General features: G+C 34.9%; 1 protein-coding gene across 1 annotated transcript in view; it reads left to right on the top strand.

Moving 5' to 3' along the window:
- Positions 1–20,355, top strand: part of ADGB (androglobin) — a 104,682-nt gene that overhangs the window by 17,295 nt on the left and 67,032 nt on the right. The window contains exons 8-12 of the mRNA XM_075036817.1: positions 998–1,126; positions 7,070–7,164; positions 9,651–9,825; positions 10,606–10,696; positions 13,444–13,588. Coding sequence (XP_074892918.1) covers positions 998–1,126; positions 7,070–7,164; positions 9,651–9,825; positions 10,606–10,696; positions 13,444–13,588 — 635 coding nt within the window. The remainder of the gene's footprint in view (positions 1–997; positions 1,127–7,069; positions 7,165–9,650; positions 9,826–10,605; positions 10,697–13,443; positions 13,589–20,355) is intronic.

Genomic DNA, 20,355 nt, shown 5'->3' with positions numbered 1-20,355 from the left:
TCTAACTTGAAGGCGTGGATGCAATTTCACAACACTTCTAATGTCTTTGGAAGGTATAAATCACATACTAAAATTTCTATTTCTTCCTAGATTTTCAGAAAAACCTGTGCCTTCCCCACTTTGAATCTCAAATACTATGTCCTAATGTCAAAAGTGTTATAAAAATGTTAGAAAAGACCTGGCTGAGGGGGTATTCTCTCTTCTTAGGAATTCTTGCTATCATTTTGTGACCCACCCACCAGCATAGTAGATGTTTCAGAGTTTGGAATGGACATGCACAGGGATGCAGCCACTGAGAACAGCACTGTCATTCCTCCAACAGTGTGTTGTAATTTATTCCCAGAAAACTTTGTATATTTAATCCTGCCTAAGACTTAGAATTTCTATTAGTAACTGAAACAGCTAAAAATCAGGGAAGCATTATGTTACGATGCAGCTCTGTAATCTCCAACTCTGAGGCTACAAGCTCTGTTCAGATGCTTTATTAATGTTTGGGATTTTTTTTCATTAGAAATGTATTTTCCTACAGTCTAAGTTGTAAGGCTTGAAAGAAGGTTCTGACTGTGGGAGACTTTATTCTTCCATGTCCATTGAGAACCTATGCCTCATCTATGTTAGATTTTTTTTGAAATTACTGATGCACAGGAGCAAGGATATGAAGAAATTATTTGACACAGTGCCAGGAATTCAGGAATTCCAAACACTATAATAGAGACATGAGAGTTGTGGACTAACTGGAAGGTGGGACTGAAGCCTTCCTGGCCCCTTCTCAGTAAATCTGCATTTACATCTTCAGAATTATTTTTAATTTTTTTCAAACTGAATGACAATAGCTCTTTATTGTATCTCAACTCTTCTGACTTAGAATGGTTTGTGGTTGATTTTTTTTTTTAAATTTATCTAAAATGTTATTAAAGCATTTACACAGTATAAGACTTTATGACTGAAATTTTGTATCTGAAAAAGAAAAATATTTAATCTTTATTTTGCTTAATAGAAAAAGCAGAGCAGAGAGAAAATGGAAAGAAGAAAAGCAGAGAAGGAGAGAAAGAAAAAAACAAGTTAGGACATCAGTCTTCACAGATGTTGGCAGATGCCCAACGTTCTCTTCAGGCCTTAACTGAAAGTAAGTCCTATTCTTTTGAAGCTAAAAATACGAAGAGGAGATATATGTAAAGCAAAGGGGTTTGCTTTTATTTGTTTTTGAACTTAATTGGGCGGGAGGTTAAATATACTAATTTTTAAAAAATTGCAGTTCTTTACAGGCTGTATTACAGACTGAAGTAATTCCAGCCTATTAGAATCCTATAACTTATATTAAGGATAGTAGTGCAATAATTTGTGTTTGATATCAAAAGGTAAAGTAAATCTATGCAGAATATTTAGAAGTTGTTGGCCAGTCATGTAGGACCAAGATTTGTTCTAGTGTAAACTGTCTTTCTGTATTAAAAATAATTTTTTTTTAAAAAAAGCTTCCTCTCTAATAACTTATTTGTTCAATATCTACTTTATTCAGTAAATTGCAATTGGAAAGAGCAGGAATGCTTCTTAATTGAAGGGTAGGGAGAGGGGCAGGGTGGGCAGAAATATTCACTAGAATTCACTCCATTATTTAATTGTTTAATAAATTCATTTCCTTTGTCCTGGAAATATATCTTGATTAATTTATTTTTTGTATTGATACCTCCATGTTAGCATAAATATTAAGTAAATTCTTGCTTTGTGCATTTAAATTTAATAGTTAAGAAAAAGAAACAAACCAAAGCAAAACAAAATACAGTTTAAACAAACCACAAGTAAATACTAATAGGTCAACTAATCAGTCAATAAGAAATGTCATGCTTACTAGCATAAAATATAGAAAATCTTCATAAATATACATTAAGCTGATTTGCTTTTGTTGTTGCTTATATTTGCATACATGTAACATTTCCATATGGCTAGCAGAAGGAAACGTATTTATTAGGTGGAATACTATCTAGCTGCAAATCATTAGGTAAGAATAGAGCATCTTTCTTTGGGGAAATAACTACAGAGTAAAAATGTATAACAAGAATGATGTAAATCGGATTCTTCGGAACTATGTAAATCCTGCTTCTTGATTTAAATCCTGATTAAAATTGGTGGTTTAAATAATTTTAATTTATATCAAACCAATACTGCTGTTTGTCATCAGCAAATATAGTAATTTGAATTCCTACCTTGTTTACTACTAAAGGAGTTAAACAGCAGTAAATTTTAAAATGTGTTGCAGGAACATAGTTTGCTTCAGTGGCAATAGTTGTGGAATAGGAAATGAGGCATTTCACGTGAATATAAGGAACGTGACCAGTACTCAAGCATGTTGTGGGGAAAAGAAAGCAAAGGTGAAGCAGAAGAATCCAAGTGATGAATTCTAGAAATTGTGCAAAATGAGTGAAAGAGTATTAGAAATCATCAGGCAGTGTTTCCATATGAAAATCAACATGACATTTTGATCTTTGTTCTGCCATTTAAGGCACAGTTTATGCTGTTTTCTGAAAGACAGTTAGTGGCGTGTGAAGAGGTTATTTAGAAAGAGTATTAGCTCAGGGCTCAAATATGATGGTTAGAGAACTATTTTATCCTAAGTCTGAACCAGAAAAGAGTTTTGAAAAAGAGTAAGAGGTAGATATCTCACTAATAAACTTGATAAGAATTTGAATAGAAGTAAATGTGAAGATTGTAAAGTCAGGGGCTGTAAGATATGGAGCAAATTTAAGAGTATTAGACTGCAAGGGAAAAAAAAAAAGAGAGAACTGCAATTTGAAATAATACTGAATTAAAATGCATTTTGTTGTGAGATTGTAGCCACAAGAGAAAAAGCTTGCAGGCTTTATGAGACCTATGGTCTGCAGAGAGTGGCCCAGGACAGTAGAACCATTGTTGTGCATGAAGTAACATCTGAAACTAAGGCCAGGTGCAAAGTCAGACTTCAGAGGCAGTAGTTGTAAGAAGTTTCTGAATTGTTCTTAGGAGCTTTGTAACAGTGGCTTTACTTAATGCAATAGCTTTTTTTTTTTTCTTTTTTCTTCTTTTTTTTTAATGTAAGTGGCTTGAAAAGTATTTAATTTCCAGCACCACAAAAGTGCTTATTTCCCTACTGTAAATTTTCACTCTGCCTATTGAGTGTGAGGACTTTAAGGGTATTGTTCTTCTTTCTCTGATAAATATGAATTATTTCTAAAGAGATATTTAACTAGTCTTGAAGCATTTCTATTTTATTTCTAAAACGGCAAAACCTTTAGTATTCATTACATTGTATATTCATTACTTTGTTTAGTTTGTTACACATTGACATACCGGTTACTTCTATGTATTTGGAAACTTCTCTTACAGGCTTTTTGATTTTGTGTGGATTATAATGTTGTGGTAGGTTGACACTGTCTGGCAGCTAATCCCCTGCGCAGTCAGTCGCTCAATCCCCACCAGTGGGATGGGGGAGAGAATGAGAAGGACTGAGCCTCTTGCCCACCCCCAGCATACTCACTGGGGCAGCATAGTGAGAAACAGAAGGATTTAATGCTATGTGAGCTCTGCTCAGCAATAGCTGACACATCGGCACGTTATCAACACTGTTTTGGTCACATACCTAAAACACAGCACCAAACAGGCTCCTCTGAAAGAAGTTAGCTCCATCCCAGCCAGACCCAATACAAATGTACAAATACACTTCTGAATCACTTGCGCACTCAGACCAATGCCTGCTGCATCCCCCAAATACAATATGAGTTTCAGGATCCTTGCAGCATTGAACCTGTTTCTCTATTCATCCTATTCTGTGGATCCAGCAGAATAACGAGCCCTTCACCTGATCAGTCAGGGCTCTTCCTGAGAGCAACCAGCTCTCTGCTCCTGTGGCTTATCAGCCAGCCAGTCCTCAGGAGGCTTTTGTAGACAATTCGTGTGTTCCTACTGGCCCGTGTTAGCACACAATCTGCACTTTTCCACTCAGCAGCCTTTTCTTCTACTAACCATTTCTCCTTTCTTACCTAGGGACTCCATTCATTCCATAAAGAGTTTTTATGATGATATGATATGAGCTACTTAGGCCCCTTGTTCCTATAAAGAGCTATGGCTGCATTTTCCATTTATGTTTCTAGACTAATGATTTTCCTAATAATTTCTCAACTGCTGGAAAGGGAATATTATTCCACTGGAGGGGGCACTAGCCAGGAATTTGGGAGTTTGTTGTACATACCAGACTTTTATTTTTGTTAAGTCTCATTGTGCCTTGATACCAGTTTTGTAATTAAAGATAATATTTTCTATGTCACAGCAGTGTTGAGAGACTATTACTATGTTTAAAAATTTCTGAAACCATACAAGTAGATCTGTAATGTTAACCATCAGAGTCAATGAGCTACATAACACGTAACTGTGAAGTTTTTTCATTTTCCTTTTGCCTATTCAAAAGAGTTTTGACTTTTAAGTACAGACCAGAGCTTAATATTTTGTTCTGTATTTTCAAATGCATATTATCGTTCTACAATATTTATGTCAATTCTGAAAAGCACGTAGGTTGTTTTTCTGAAGACTAAAAATATACCCTCCAATAGGCAAAGCTAATCCATGCCTAACACAACAGCAGAGGTTAACATAGGAGCTGCACACCTGATAAGAAGGATATTGAAAGCCAACTGAAGTGTTTTGGAAAGTTAAAACTCAGCATCAGCTCTTGTTTGACAAATAAATATTTAAAAGAAACATTAAGATACAGGGGGAAAATTCTTTGTGAGTCTTCAAAACCTATGATTTTTTTTAAAAAAAAAAGTTAAGAACTATTAAAAGCAACAATTTTCATTCCTGGCCGCTCCTTTTAAGTGGCTGGAAATATATATATTACATGGATCAATTCAAACGATACTTTCCCTTCTCCCAGGGACTTAACATTTGTTCAAGTTGTGTAGTACTCACTCTCTATAAATGAAGTTGCAAAGCCACAAATGTGAAACATAAGCAGCTACAAGGATTCAGAAATTTTTAACAAAGCGTGGCAGAATTCTTAAATCCACACTGATGGTTATAAATAATAGGCTCTGCTGGATCAAACTGGTTTGTTTTACCATATGTTACAACATTTTTCATCTAATAATACAATTTTATCAAGGCTATCAGGTTTACCCAGATGCTGAATTCACACTAATCAACAATACACTTGGTGGCAAATAGTTTGCATACATCCTCCTCATTTTTTGTACAGTGATAAAGGATCAAATTATATATTATTTTTAAAAGGTACTGGCATAATGTACAAAATCTTTCTAGTACTGTAATAGTATTATTAAAGTGAATATGGTATGCCTGGTCAATCATCTGCATGCTCTCATAATTTGTTTATTGCTCTTTATTGTCTGCCCTGCAGACATTTTATTTCACAACCCACCTGGACTGAGTATGACAGCTTTACATTCCACCTGGTATTTGATTAAATACTTTTATTTGAGAAATACTTCTCACAAACAATGAGTTTGGTGTGCCATGTGGCACATACTGTTCCATAATGTGTAGGACATCGTAGCTACTACTGCTGTATTTGTAACAGATCAGATATGTCAGTTGGGACTGAGATCAAACCTAGATTATAGCCTTACTTTTGAATAAGTTGAAACACACAGCTAACACAAGAGCTGTGGTTAACACAGGAATAATAAGCATGCAGTGAGAAATATTAAGAATCCACTGGAAAGTAACTGACTTACCATCAGCTTGTATTTGAGTAATTGAATTTCTGAAAGAATATTTAAGATGCAGAGAAATCTTACTGCTTTAAGAAAAAAACATTGCTTACCTTCTAAATAAATGGACTTTAAGTCTGACAAATTGTATTTTTCAGCCACTTGCCTATCTTTCCTTTTCCTTTCTTTTCCCTTTCCTTTTTCTTTCCTTTTTTTCTTTGTATTCAGACAGCATTGGTTTATTCCAATTGGTTTATTCTTAGAGCAACTTTCAGTTGAATACTTACTAAAGATAGGAAGCAGTTATCCTGTATTTGAGGTGGAGCTGAAGGGCAAAACCTTCTGATGAAAAACAGTTGTCACAACCTGTGTACTGAAATCCTGTCTTCACATGCTTTCTTAGATGACTAAGGAAAAATAGAGATAAATAGATATCCTTCTTTTTGAGCTGACTTTTAGGTCAAACCACAGACCTATGCTTCTAGTATTATATTTTTTTAGACTTTTAATTTCCCTTCAGCCTGAGTGAAAAACTGGCTGTCAGCCAGACGGCCTTGGTTTCTCTTCATCATTCAGGAATTAACAATGGCTTCTTTCACAGATACAGGTATGAGACGATTGTGTGGTTGCCTAGTGCAACAGATTTCTAGGGGTAACAAAATGAATGTGCCCTTGCTTTTATGCCTTGCCTATGGCAGAATTGCAGGAAAACAAACTTCCGTAAGGCATGTAGGATAACAGCTATGGGGTCACCCCCTCACACTTTCTGAAGCAGCCATCATTACCCCCATTTTTCCATCTTCTGGACAGAAGTAAGAGCAGTAACCCTGGTTTACAAGCACTCTGTTTCTCAAACTACTTATTTCAATTTTCATATCCATTGGGAGGAGTGGCCAGAGCTCTGGCTTTTGATCCTTTTTCTGGCAAGATCAAATTTGGCTTTCACTGGTGAGAAGCCTTTAGCTAGTACTGACCTATCAGTGTTTTTACTTCATCTACCCAGATGATGCGTATTGTGTTCTTCATGCTAGTATCTAGTATTTTTAAAATTTGAAGAAAAACAAAACAATGGTGAGAGCTACCTCTGATCTGTTGCATTTCTAAGTTGTAGTTTCTGTTATTCATTTGTGTAAAATATGCAAAAGTTGTTGATGGTCTAAATAGGTAAGGATTAAAACAATGTGTTTTTTCAGTTCATGGATTCTCTTCTCAGTACTTTACAATGAACTCTTGTTTTGAATGAAGTAACAGAGTCAAAGAAAGTAAAGAATAATAAAAATAAGGCAGAGAAAGCGGAATAATTTAGGGTGAGGTATAACAACATTTATTTACTGTTTACCCTGTTCTAAAGCATGTTGATGTTTTCTCTGTAGAATCTTCTGTGCCAACCCAGCCAGAAATGGCCGTGTATGCTGGCTGTATACCGCTACACTTGTTTGAAGAGGATATTTTTTCATTAGGGCAGATGGTAAGATTCTATGCTCTCAGGACAGGAAAGCATTACATATTTTATTATCAGGGAGTTTCATTTTGTAGCAACTATCTTGTAACAAACATTAGAATAGTGAAACAGTCACCAGGTAATGACTATCAGTGAAATTTATATTTTGGTACTTCTGTATTCTGAACATGCATTTTCCTGTCACAGCCTGCTCATTTTTTCAGTTTTACTCCACTTTCCTCTGGATCCCAGGAGCTGAAGTCTCCTGGGAGAGACTAGATGTGGACTAGAAAATGCATCATGATGAGATACTTCTGAATGGAAAGACTAATTGTTGATGGGCTACTTGAAAAACATGAATTTTACTGTTTTTTCAGACTACAATTAATGAATTCTCTGATATACGTTTTCTGATATGTTGTTCTATAAGAAATAGCATGTTTATATCCATTTCTATCATTAGTGTTGTAACTGATGAAAGCAGCTGGAGAGAGTGAAGCACTTCATGCAGCTGGGGTAAAAACAATGCTTAAATTTCCGCTTAGTCACTCACACTCTACAGAAAGCTATTTATAATGCCAGAGCAGGCTTTCTTGAGTTGATTATTAATTAGATTTAATTTTTTGTACATTTAAATCATATTTATCATGATTAGAACATTAAAATTTAAGCTGCCTTCTCAGGAAACTGATAGGCTTCACAGAATAAAGACATTTCCAGAAATGGTTTGCAGGTGTTATGCTTTACTGCTCTTAATTCTTGCACTATTTTCTTTTTTAAAATTGTGCTGTGTATTTTATGCTGTTTTGAAGACTAGCTTGTTCTCTGTGACTTTATTTTAATTTAAGGTCTCAGACAATATTGTCGCTTTGCTAGTAATAAGTAATACTAGTCATCAAAAAGCAAACTGGAAATGGTGACATAGGGTTATATCTTTCCTGCCACCTAATGCCTTGAGTCTCAAACTTGCCTTCAGTCTGTTAGGGTATAGAGATTACTGAAAAAGAGGCATGGCAGACCAAATAGGATGAGGCAGATGAATCTATATGTCTAAACCAGTATTTTAGTAAAGACTGATAGAAAAATGGAAGTTGACAGAAATTAATTATAGAAGTGTAGTGGGTTTCTTGTGGGTTAAAAAAGCCCATTTTCAAGCTTTCTTTGAGGGCTGAGATGTACTACACTGATAGAAATAATTCAAGTTTGGAAGAGTGGATTCATTGGGATAGGAGTTGCTCCCTAAATTTGGAGGAAATTTTGTCATTGACTGCAGTTGTGCCAGAATTTCCCTCCAGAATTTTTGCAGTATCCCTTTTAGCTTTGCTTTCTAGTGTGTATGTCCTTGGGTTGATGTGGTTTGAATTTAATTGTCTTAAGTTCACTCAAATAAAATGAAAAAAAATCAATAATTGAGTCATTCAAGTGTGTCTCCTACTCAGCAGCTGACAAGTTCTCCTTTATGGCACCTGACTGGTCGTCTTCAAAATCTTTATTCTAATCTTGGATGTTTTAACTTGCATTTTTAAGTTGCTTGAATATGTGTGTACCCAGTCAGCACTCCTGTAATATATCTTTATAAATTCAGAGATCAAATGAGGTTGATATATTCCTTGTGTACCTTACTGTTTTTAACTTGATCCTCTCCCTTCAAATAACTGACAACCAAAACTACATTCTTCTCTGCAAAGTTTATAATTACAGAACCTCAGGAACATTTGACAATAAGCAGGAGTAATCAGAGACTTGCTGATGAGCGTGTTAAAGAAATAAGTGATGGGTGATTTACTTAGCAAGTAAAAGAAGGTGTATTTTTAAAATAAAAAGTATGTTGAAATTTTGTAACAGAACTTTCAGTAGTGAAAAATGTTAAGTACTGGACCATTATTATTTTAATGGGAAGAGCACCACTCAATGTCCACATCTAAAATTGCTCTTAAGTCTATTGCTAAGGGCTTTGGTATATGGGTCAACTACAGTGCCTTTAATGTGTTTTCTAAATTAGCCAGCAGATAAAAAGCTTAACTTTAATGATGTATTGGTTCAGAGGGATATTACGTTATGGAGATTTCACAAGTTGCTCTTAGAATGCTGCCACTTTATAAATTCAGCATGAAGTAAGGACTTTTTCCCTCAGAAGAAGTATTTTTAAAAATGTTTATTTAAAAAAAAAGTTGTTACTGTTGTTTTCTTACATCTCCATTCTGCTTCACTTATATGTTTTCTGTAGCACCTAAAAGAATATGGTTGCATAAATAAGTTGAAAGAAGTGATGAATCTATTATGAAAAGAAAAAATATATGTAAACACTTCTAAGTATTCAATTATACGTTTTCTGCTGAATATCAAATTCTAATTAGAATGTTCTTGGATAGTCTTGTCAGTTGAACTATTTTTGTTTCATTTGTTATCCAAGCTGTCAGATGCTTTTGTGTGCATGCTGTTCTTTTTTGTGAGAGAGATGTGATGAGAAAGGAGATCTGACCCCAGTCAGATTATTTTTCCATGTTTCATAGGCTGATTCTTCAGAGAAGCTGAGGCAATATGGGCTTTCCCACATGTATAGCCATCCTGTCCTGATCACTAGAACCAGGTCCTGTCCTCTGGTAGCACCGCCACAACCACCACCAGTTCCTCACTGGAAGCTTTTCCGTCAGAAAAAAGAAACTGTTGTGACATCTGAACCCCAAGGTTTGTCTACTCAAACCTCAAAAATAAATTTGTAATTGTATTTTAATTATTATAAACATTTTCAGGGCCACACTTATCATCTGTTATCTTGATTTCAAGGGAACTTCCCTAGGGATTACTTTTTCTCTTTTTTTTTTTTTTGCCAATTTTGTATTACTTCCCCTTAGCTCTATTATTTCTTAAATGCTTTGAGAAGTGTCATAATTTATCTCTAAAAAAGCACTGTACTCTACTGGAGAAAATGGAGAGGGAGTGTTATCAATGCAATGCAGAAGCTCTCTGATGCAGAGCGACGAAAGCTTCTGAACACCATTTAAACTTTTAGAGTATGTGACTAGTCCTGCTGCAACAACTCACAGTTTTAGAGGTAAACTTGTTCTAGGGTTTGTCTATACTGCATAATGGAGTTAAATGCATGATACGAGACAGATTGAATATGAAGGCATTACAGGCATGCTAGCAAAATATACTGGGATAAGAAACAGAGGAAATTAGCAAAGGCAGAATGCGCTGTTGTTCTGAACTACCTTGGATAACTTTACATATAGGTTAAGCACACTTTTAGTACCTTGCAGGCTGAGGATCAGAGTGTTAAGCTCTTATTTTTTTCGTGATATGTCACCTAAAACCACTCCTGGTTGTTTTCTTCCATTCCAGTGTATGCGATGATACTTGGAGAATTGTTTAGGGGTGATGAATTCCCTATGGAGATTATTTGTGAAAATTATAGTATTAAATATTTATTGTGAATATGTATTAAAGAAGTTGCTTTTTTTCCAGAGCCAGTGGTAAAGAAACCTGAAGAACATGTTGAGATTGCTAGCCTATTTTTGAATTACAAATTGAATCTTATCACAATACCCACAGACATGTAAGTATTCAATGTAGTTTCAGCATTAGCATTGTATTGTTAGTCCATTTCACTGTGAAACTGCAGTGGCTTATGTTTACTTGTGTCACAGGGAAAAACTGCTCCATTCATGTAATTTAAAGCACACCAGGATCAGAGCACTCTATTGATTTATTGATGTCACATAATTAATTGGCAGTGAACTGTATGTTTAGGATCAATATCAGCAATACCACAGACAAACCACTATACTAGATGCTTATAAAATGTTAGTGAACACCTACAAACTTCTGAGTACCTTTCTGTTAACTGAGCCCAAGAATTTCTCATCACGCACACAGAGGCATACACATGCAATTACATGCACCCTCCTGGCATTGAGGGTTACAAGCACACCTCTTTTGGGAGTGCAGGTTCTTTTACCGGCACACACCTGTTGGAGATGCAAGCTGGGGTGCTCTAAACTTTATATGCTGCTCCCTACAATCTGCTAATCTACACGCTGGTGGGAAAACCTGCCAGGAGGAGGTGGACAGGCACACAGCTGAGGGCTGGGTCCCTACTTGTTGAACGGCAGGGAGCTCTGACAGGCAAAACTACTTTGCCAGTTTCTCTACTCAGTGGGCCCAAAGATGAAGAATATTTAATAGATCACTTCCACCAGAAACAGGAGTATTCTTTGATGTCTTTCAAATTTTTCCTCAAACTGCTGGTCTTTTTCAATTCTTGTGCGTAACAAGGAAAAGTCATTGACTGACCGGTCAGTACTTTCATGGGCATCACGTGTTTGGCATGGAACAATTAATGTTACTGTTTATGAATAAAACAGGCTGTTCTCTGTTCATTATAGTTGTTACAACAAGGAGCCCAAGCGTGCAGGTGAAGAAGCTCATGCTCAAAACACAACTTTGTATAAACACCTTGTGTTAAAGACTGTTTGGAAGTCCTATAAACCCTTGAAAACCAGGGTCTTTATACAGGGTATCTTAGAGGAGAATTTTCAGAAATTGATGTATACATGACTTCTAGTCAATATTCAATATTCAGCATAATACTTGCTCACTGACAAGAAAAGAAGGATTACCATTAAGTGTATCAGGGCCTTGGGTTTTTTTCCTATGACCCACTGCATAACACATTTCTGTCAAGCTTCAGCTTATCATGTGAACATTCAGTAGACAACTGCTAGAATTATTAATCTCCTCTCTTTTATTCTGACCGAACTCCTGACAGAGGAAGCGTGGAATGTATCACATACCAAGTGAGCACCAAAAGGTTTATGTTATTTGGAGGATATATCTTTTCTTGAGACTGAGTCCAACAACAATTTGTAAATTGTTGGAGGTGTGTGTATTTTTTTTAAGGTGTGTACACCTTTTGTTAGGTACATCTCTAAATAAACGGAATAAATTACATATTTGGCAGGTTCTGCATTTTGATCATAATGATTGGATCGTTTGATAATAATCCAGTTAGATGTTTGGTTTGTTTTTTGGTTTCTTTTTTTTTCTGAACACCAGCATTTGTCCATGGAAGAAGTAATCTTGGAAGATTCTGGGAATATCATTGTTTTGCTGATACAGTTGCATTTTATTGCTTAAAAATACATTAAATTACTTATTGTTTGTTTTCAAATAGTAGGAGTAGAAATACATAAAAATGCTTTAAGCAATATCTATTAATAGGTTATTAAAAGAATGAGAGAATAATACTTAGAAGTTGCAGTATTTGCATAGTTTATATTGTTTTTTTCATATTTAATAGATTGCTTCATGGTCAACTTACCCCATTTTGTCAAGGACAGTTTATTTAATGTGCTAAGTTTCCATGACAATCAGCTAATTTAATCTCTTGTGATTTAATTTACAGGTAGTAACCAAAAATATATAGCAAGTATTAGCATTTCATTAAAGTAATATAGCTGCCTAAATAAGATAAGGGACTTAGATACACAATTGGGACTGAAACTGTTTTTAATCTCTTGCTTTTATTCTTATAAAATATTTTGAAACACTCAAAGGCAAGATTGTGACCGTGTTACTGCTAAAGATCTTGATATTTCATTATCTCGGTCCTTAAGAAGCAGGCTAGATAACACATGCTTGCATATTTCTCTGTTCTTTATCACTGCAATAACACAATTACAGATTTATGTCTAATTGGCACATGTGCAACATTGTTTTGATCTTGTTCTCCTAGTTCAGGTAACAACCAAAGAGTTGTTTATATGTCCATCAGTTTTTTCTTCTGCCTCCACTGAAGTCAGCAGCAGAGCTCTCTTTTACTACAACCAGAATAGGTCTTGCACAGGTTTCCTTGGTTATCGTGTGTTTTAGCTGTCTGGTATCTATGGAGACCCATTTTGAGGGAAAAGACAAAAACTATTTGACACGAAACATTTTTTTTTGCCCTACCTCCATTTAAGTAATGCACATTATAAATATTTTTTCTTGTCTGGGGGCCATAGAAATTTATTCACTTCTGTCATTATCATCTGGTTTTCCTCAGCTGACTTGGGTTTTGTTTTTTGACGGTTAGTTAGGACGGCAACAGTTCGGGTCTTTTGAGCATAGATATGTATGCAGTGCCAGGCCAGTAGTGGTAAGGAATATATGCATATATAGATTTTGTGCTGCCCTATTAAGCTGTCAAAATAAAGGAGGCACAAATTATTTTGACAAAATTCTGTTAAGAATGTTAGTTATGAAGAATGTCATTTGAAAGTAAATGTATGGATTAAAGTGTTTGAGTTTTCTTTTATTATTTAGCCACATTCCACAGTCTACTATCAAAAAAGGATTTCATTCCGTATCCTGTCTCGCTTCTGTTACTGAAAATGATGAAAATGTAAGTGACAGTAATGTGGATATGAATCGAAGTGGGAGACACTCAAATGCAGAAGATTATTCTCAGGTAATAATTTTCCTAATTTTTTTTTAGCTTGACCTAGTTTTGTATTCCAAAGGACAGTGAAAGACAAAATAGAAAATACTCAATCCTTAAATATAGTTTTTTAAAGACTTTTCAGTAAGCTTTTTTTTCCCCACTATTTAAGTAGCTTCCCTACCCTTTCCACTTTATAGTTATATTGATGTGTACTGCGTGGGAAATCTTTCCTAATACTTTTTGGTTTAACCTTATTTTTTTATGATTTATTCCTCAGATTCTAAAAGTCCTATTGCTAACACTATAAAATATTTTGGGTTTTCTCTTTATAATCGATTTGATGGGAGAATCTTAAGAAGATAGTCAGGGGTCTTTATAAATAAATGTTACTTCATGCATTAATGTTACAATTAGTGTATTTCAGCTACAGTGAAGGATGTACCTAGGCACGCAGCTGCTTGAAAAATGTAAACTTTATAAACACATGCCTTAAAATGGCATTCTTATTTCGTTCTTAATTGAAAGACTTCAGGCTAGATCTAGAAAGAGTTAAGGCTTCAATGCTGAGTTTGCCTGCTCTTAAATTTCAGAAGTTTTGCCTTCTAAGGGAATCCTCAGCCATGTATTAGACCCTCAGGCTTCCCAAGCGACTCTGTGAGAGTGACATTCCTCCACACAGGTTCACTAGATGCAGGACGCTGACTACAGGTTGCCCAAGCTAGCCAGGGAAATGCTAGTTACTAGGTAGAAGTCTCCACTGTAATTTTCCAAGATAGGTAAGATGAATCTTACCCAAGTTCAGTAAAACATATTACTAGGATGACTTTGGCCAGTTGTAACTACTATGGGGTTTTGCTTTTTTTTTTTCTTGTTTCAGTTTTTGTTTTTAAATTGGTATGTGCATGTGCTACCAAAGTCTGCTTTTAGATAAACCGTTAACAAAATGCTTCTTCGAATATTTAGATCTTGTGTGTTTGAACAGAGGAAAAAGTATATTTTCAAAGAGTTTCTGGACACTACACTATTTCATGCAAGATAATTTGTATAGGGAAATAATTCACAACATAGAGAAATAGAGACTTAAAAATTCAAACAAACAAACAGAGCTCCACTGAAGTTATTTTATTTGCTCAACAATCTAAAGAGAACCCAATGTGGCAGCACCAGTATCTCTTCAATTTCGTACTTATTGCAGTAAACACTGCTCATAAGAGCTTCTGATTGATAGCATTTCTCTTTTTGACTTTAAGAAAATGGAGGGGAAAAGCAGTCTAGGCAACATACAGATGCTTTCAATGAAGTTATACTCAAAGTCTGGATCCAACTCAATAAACCAATTATATTTTGGGGAAGATGCATTTTCAACTTGTAAGTGTTTACTACAGTTCTCCCCTCTACATTTATTTTATATCCCAAGTAAAGAATGTGTGCTTCTTCCATATCTGTTACATTCAATGATTACAATATAGAAAATAATTTAAAAGAACCTATAAAAATGTATTCATCCATAGTGCTGCATAAAGGAAAACCAGCAACAAAGTCCACCTCTGCACAATCCTGTAGTAAAGGTGACCTAATTATATTAAAATTTCTACTGTCCTTTTCTGGGACAAACTGATAAATATACTTGGGGGTAACATTTGTGGTATTTGGTTGAGGTATAGTGACTGCCTGTGGGGTTATAAAATGTGTTTGAAGACCAAAGAGACACTGCTAAGGATAGTATTCATGAGGTATCTTCAGGAACAAAGAAAACAAAATCTAGTTTGGTAAATTTTGAAGTAAAAGGGAAATAATTTTCTATGTAATTTTTGGAGTGCCTGTTTATATATTTCCTCTTCAGAGTATACTCTTACACCATTTTTATATTTCAGATTTGAAACTCGGTTGTTTTAAACTGTTCTATATCTATTGTGTGTATAGAAAGTGTACATGTGTGGAGATAGTTACTGGGTATTTATGATTTTAAAATAAGGCAATTCTGTAATGAAGGAGAATTCTTTGCAGTAGAACATATATTTAGCTATTCTGTATTTTTGTATACATTTTATAAACAATACTTTAATTAGTACTTCATTAGTACTTCACCTTTAAAAGCCTTTTTAAGAATTGTAACTTATGAAAACCATTACAAAAGCAGCAGGGTAAAAAGGAGCTGTAGGTAGCATCTTACAATATATAATAAATAGTGGTTGCATGACTTTAGTCTCTCTAGCTGTACAAATATAGATTTAGTTAGTTACAAATTAATAGACGTTTATGTGCTGGAAGCATAAAAGTAGTTTGGAAAATCACTTTGATTTTCTCCCATAGTCCAAGAGTGTAAGAAAGAGCCATGTGACTGTAGAAAGCTGGTCTGTCACAGTAGGACATGCAGTCAGGGAGAGGCAAGGGCAAGTAAGAAAATACAAGAGAGAGACAGACATTGATAAAACTGGTATGGTTGGAAGAAGACATGAATGTGACTTAATCTGAGGGCAATCTGATTCAGACATGAAATGTAAGAAGTTATGAGCAGCTAATTGACTTATACTTGAACTTTACTTTTGCCTCACTTTAAATCTCGGCTGAAAAATGCTATCCCTATTAAAAGCTGCAGTATGTAAGTAGGACTGCATTTGTACAGATTGCAGAAGAAAATAATGTTTTTAACTTGCAGAACAATCTTTTTTATTTCACATATTAAATCTTTTAATCAACAAAATTACCTGTATATCTCTGGGAGATTCATTATGTGAGAGCTTTATTTCCAGAGCTTTAAAACTTAAAATAACAATATACAGCTATATGTGTTTTTTTAGTCAATTAGTGATTAAAAAAGGAAACACTGAAAGAGAAACTTTGATATCCCTAACTCACTAGGTAACTGCTAATTTGTAGAATTTTTTATTGCAGTATACTGAGTGTGAATAATTTTGTCTCCATTTTAAACTGTGCGATTGCTATTCAGAAGACATCTGCTTTAATAACCTTTGATATAGATTTGGCAAATCTTTGGGATGCAGCAGTTTTATGCTTTAAGCTGACTGAAATTCAGTCAGCTGCTGTGCCAGATCCTCAGCAAGTTTAAATTAGCATATTTCAATTCACTCCAATGTAAACTGTATGAAGTTACATCACTGAATATCTGATTCACTGTTCCTAAGATCTGTTGTCACAAAACCCAGAGACTAGTGATAAATGAAAGATAAAATGTTAGGAGCTGGATGTACCTTCTTTGAAGAATATCAAGTTGAAAGACATGGCATGATCCCTCGTGTCCCCAAAGTACTCATGCCAAAGAACAGAAATGCTTTATTATTGATTTTTTCCAAACTTTTTTTTACTTGAATTTCCCATTCCCTCTGATTGTACAGTTCTGAAAGCTTTGTGAATTTGCATTAGGAAAAAAATCTTTAAAAATATCAGGTCTTGGTAGTTAAATTGGTTTTGAATCACACTGTTATTAAGAAAACACATTTTGTGAATTTTTTGTTTAAAAACTCCATAAAATAGGGACCAGTTCTTTAATGAAGCAGCTCGCTTTTATTCTTCTTAAATAGGAAGGTAAGTAGTTTATATGTGTAAGATGCATTGAAATGCATGTGAAAGTAGATTTCTGGCTCGTTCCCTTTGGTTGGAAAAAATTATTTGTGGAATAAAGGCTTCCTGAGCTAGAAGGTTTTCAGAATTTGATTTTTCCTTTCATTTTTATTCCTTATCCACTTTTGTGGTCAGGAAAAAAACCAAAAAGGTCATCATTGTAGATTGCACAGCATCTTGCAGTTTTCTGGAACAGTTATTTTGGTAAACTCTTTTGAGAAAAAAGATTATCCTAGAATAGTGTTTCCTTGTAGCTCTGCTATTCGAAAGCCTATTCGAATATTCTTCATCATAATGAATTCTTTAATACAAGTTCTCTACAACTCCATTGAGAAGAAAGCTCTTTGCGTTCTGTTTGAGGAAATGTTGAACAGTAACAAAGCATGAAAAACCTGATCCAAATATGTTTACCATCATAATTTGTGACGGCTACTAGATACTTTAATAGGCTGACCTGATTCCTATATTCAGAAATCTTAAGCAGAACACTCTGACTTATCTTTGTGATTTCTTCAGCATCAAGCTCCCTGGCCAATTCTACTTTCTAGAGCAGAAGGGTTAAAATCACCACTCTCTTCCAGTGACATAAACACAATACACTTGTTCTTTAATGTTCATGTTTACTTCATTTTTCTTAATTCAATGCCATTATTTTATAGACGCAAGCTCAGTCTTACCTTCTGCTTTACAACTGATACCAGTCTATTTTATTTGCATGCTCTGTTGTGTGCTTTTTTCATGTTCCCTTTATGGGATTGCTGTGTCATAACAAGCTTTTTCTTCTCCTCATTCTAATCCTTTTTATGATATATTTCATAAACACAGTGAATTGGTATTGAGTCAACAGGAGGTCTAGGTAGAAAATATAAAATTCTGTTTTCTTTACAAATATTATAGTTTTGAAAATTACTTAAATCTGCACAAAATGAAAATTCCCTGCTTATTTTTTCAGGAAAAAATATACATGAAATATGAGGCACATGAATTAGAAGAGGGACTTAAGAAGAGGGACACAAATTTAGACATTTGTGGTATAGAGAATCTTTCCGATGGGCCCACAAATATCTACTTGCTTATACAGATTGGGACAGCTCCAACATTAGAGACTGAATAAAAGAGAAGCTGAGTTGGTAATCCAGGATTTTTAAGCTATTCCTGTATGTCAGTCTGTGCACAACTTTGCAGCTGTTTGCTCTTTTGTACCACTGCCTTTTTTCAAAAGCCACCTCTGTGACATTCTCCCACATCACAGCTAAAACAAGAACTGATATTCCATTTAGTGAAAACAGTAACTCAGGAATAGGCAAAAAAGATTGTGTCCAAGTGACTACAGATGCAAACCCTTTGATGATATAACTCTCAGGTCAACATCAAACCTAGAAATTTAATACAGGGTTGGATCTTTGTCATTTTGGAAGTAGATTTAAAATGAATTTTTAATCTTAAAAATTATGTATTTGAAGCTTTACTCCTTCACCTGCAATTTTATCCAGAGAGCTTATTTTTGGAAGAAGACTGGTGGTTTTTTACAGAAAAACTGGTGTGAAAAGTTTTGCCATGCATCATTTCTACAATAGAAAAGGATACTGGTTTTATAAAAATATCAGATAGATTTTAAAACATATTATTTGGTGGATTTGAATAAAATAATGACATAGCTAATGTTAGAAGGCTGAAAAATACAAATGAATCCTTGAAAGTAACAAGATAGCCATAAATCTATGAATTACCATTATTTCTACAATTATGGGTTGATGATTGTAAAACATAATAGATGATAAATTAAATTTTTAAGTTAACCAGTGAATTTTCCTCACATTTTGCATTCAGATTTCCATTGATTGCAGGAAGGACAGCAAGTAACTAAATTCTCCCTGTATCTAACTGTGTGCACCCTTTCACGTTTCACAGCTGGATCCAAGTCTTTTTTTTTTATTTCTTTCTTTATCAGATACTGTGGCAGCAGAGCTGACCTTTAAGACAATGTGTGTTCATTAAGGAGGAAAAATGCCTTTAGTTTCTCTTTCTATGCCAATGTCTTAGTCGCTGTAGCTGAGGCAATAGTGTAACAGAATGAGAACTTCCTTGACGCTCCCAGTTGTCTACAAATCAGTGAGGTTTAGATAGACGGACCCATCCTGTACCATTAAAGAAGCAGACAGCTTTTGACTACGTTATGTTTGCACTTCAAAAACTAGGTAAATGAGCCTACAGGAGTCTCTACACAGCTGTGGTTAGGTTGCTTTCAGAGCTCAAACCAACTAAAGTAACACTACTAAGCATCCAGATTTTCCAGGGTACATTCTCCTTTCCTGGAAATTCTGTTGAAGCAGTTTTTGAGAATTTTCTGTATCTTTCCAGGCCTTCCTGCTGCCAGCTGGTAATACCAACAAAGTAGCTTTATAGTAAGCTGCCACATGTCCGTACTAGAAGCATGGATCATGTGTACCGTCCATGAACAGTAAATCTGGCAGAAAGTGCTAGACTCGTGGTACAAACATTACAGTCTCCAAGGCTTGTACAGTATGATACTTTTTATACTTTGGAGATGCCTTGGATTTCTGAGAAGAAACTTGATAAATTGTACAGTTGACAGATACCTGTTTGGTAAATCCTGTGGCTCCTACAAAAAATTTGGCAATATTGGAATCTTGCAAGTTGTACACTGCCATGCAGAAGTATGACAGCCCTATGCATGAGTACTTCTGAGTTTAAAGGGGAGACATAGTCCATATTAGAGATTTTTCAGACCCAAATGTTGAGGCATGACTGTCAATGTCACTTGACAAGTGATCACAGCTTGCCTTTTGTTTTGCACAGTTGTATGGATAGAAGTCTGGAACAGGAGCTGAAGTACATGGACAATTGCAAAATCCTATTGTGTCCTTTTCAGCTCACTTGCTCTAGAAGAGCAAGAAATTAATCTAAAAAGGGACATCTAAGACATAATATATTTCAACTACAAAATTGTTCAACCAACTGTTAACAATTTCAACAATGTCTGTATTTTTCTGTTAATTGCTCCTTATCTTACATCTATCCCCAGCTTTGACTCATGAACATTCTTTAAAAAACCCACAACAGATTTGGAATACAAGTTAGGATTTATGCTGTGCAAAAATGGGACTTTCAAATTCTCTCAATAAACAATACTACAGTTAAATTATAAGTATTAAACTATTAGGTACTTCCTATTTTGGGACAGAGACTCT

Source organism: Buteo buteo, chromosome 9, assembly GCF_964188355.1.
Source record: "Buteo buteo chromosome 9, bButBut1.hap1.1, whole genome shotgun sequence".
Lineage (NCBI taxonomy): Eukaryota > Metazoa > Chordata > Aves > Accipitriformes > Accipitridae > Buteo > Buteo buteo.
This window is presented reverse-complemented; position numbering and strand designations above follow the sequence as displayed.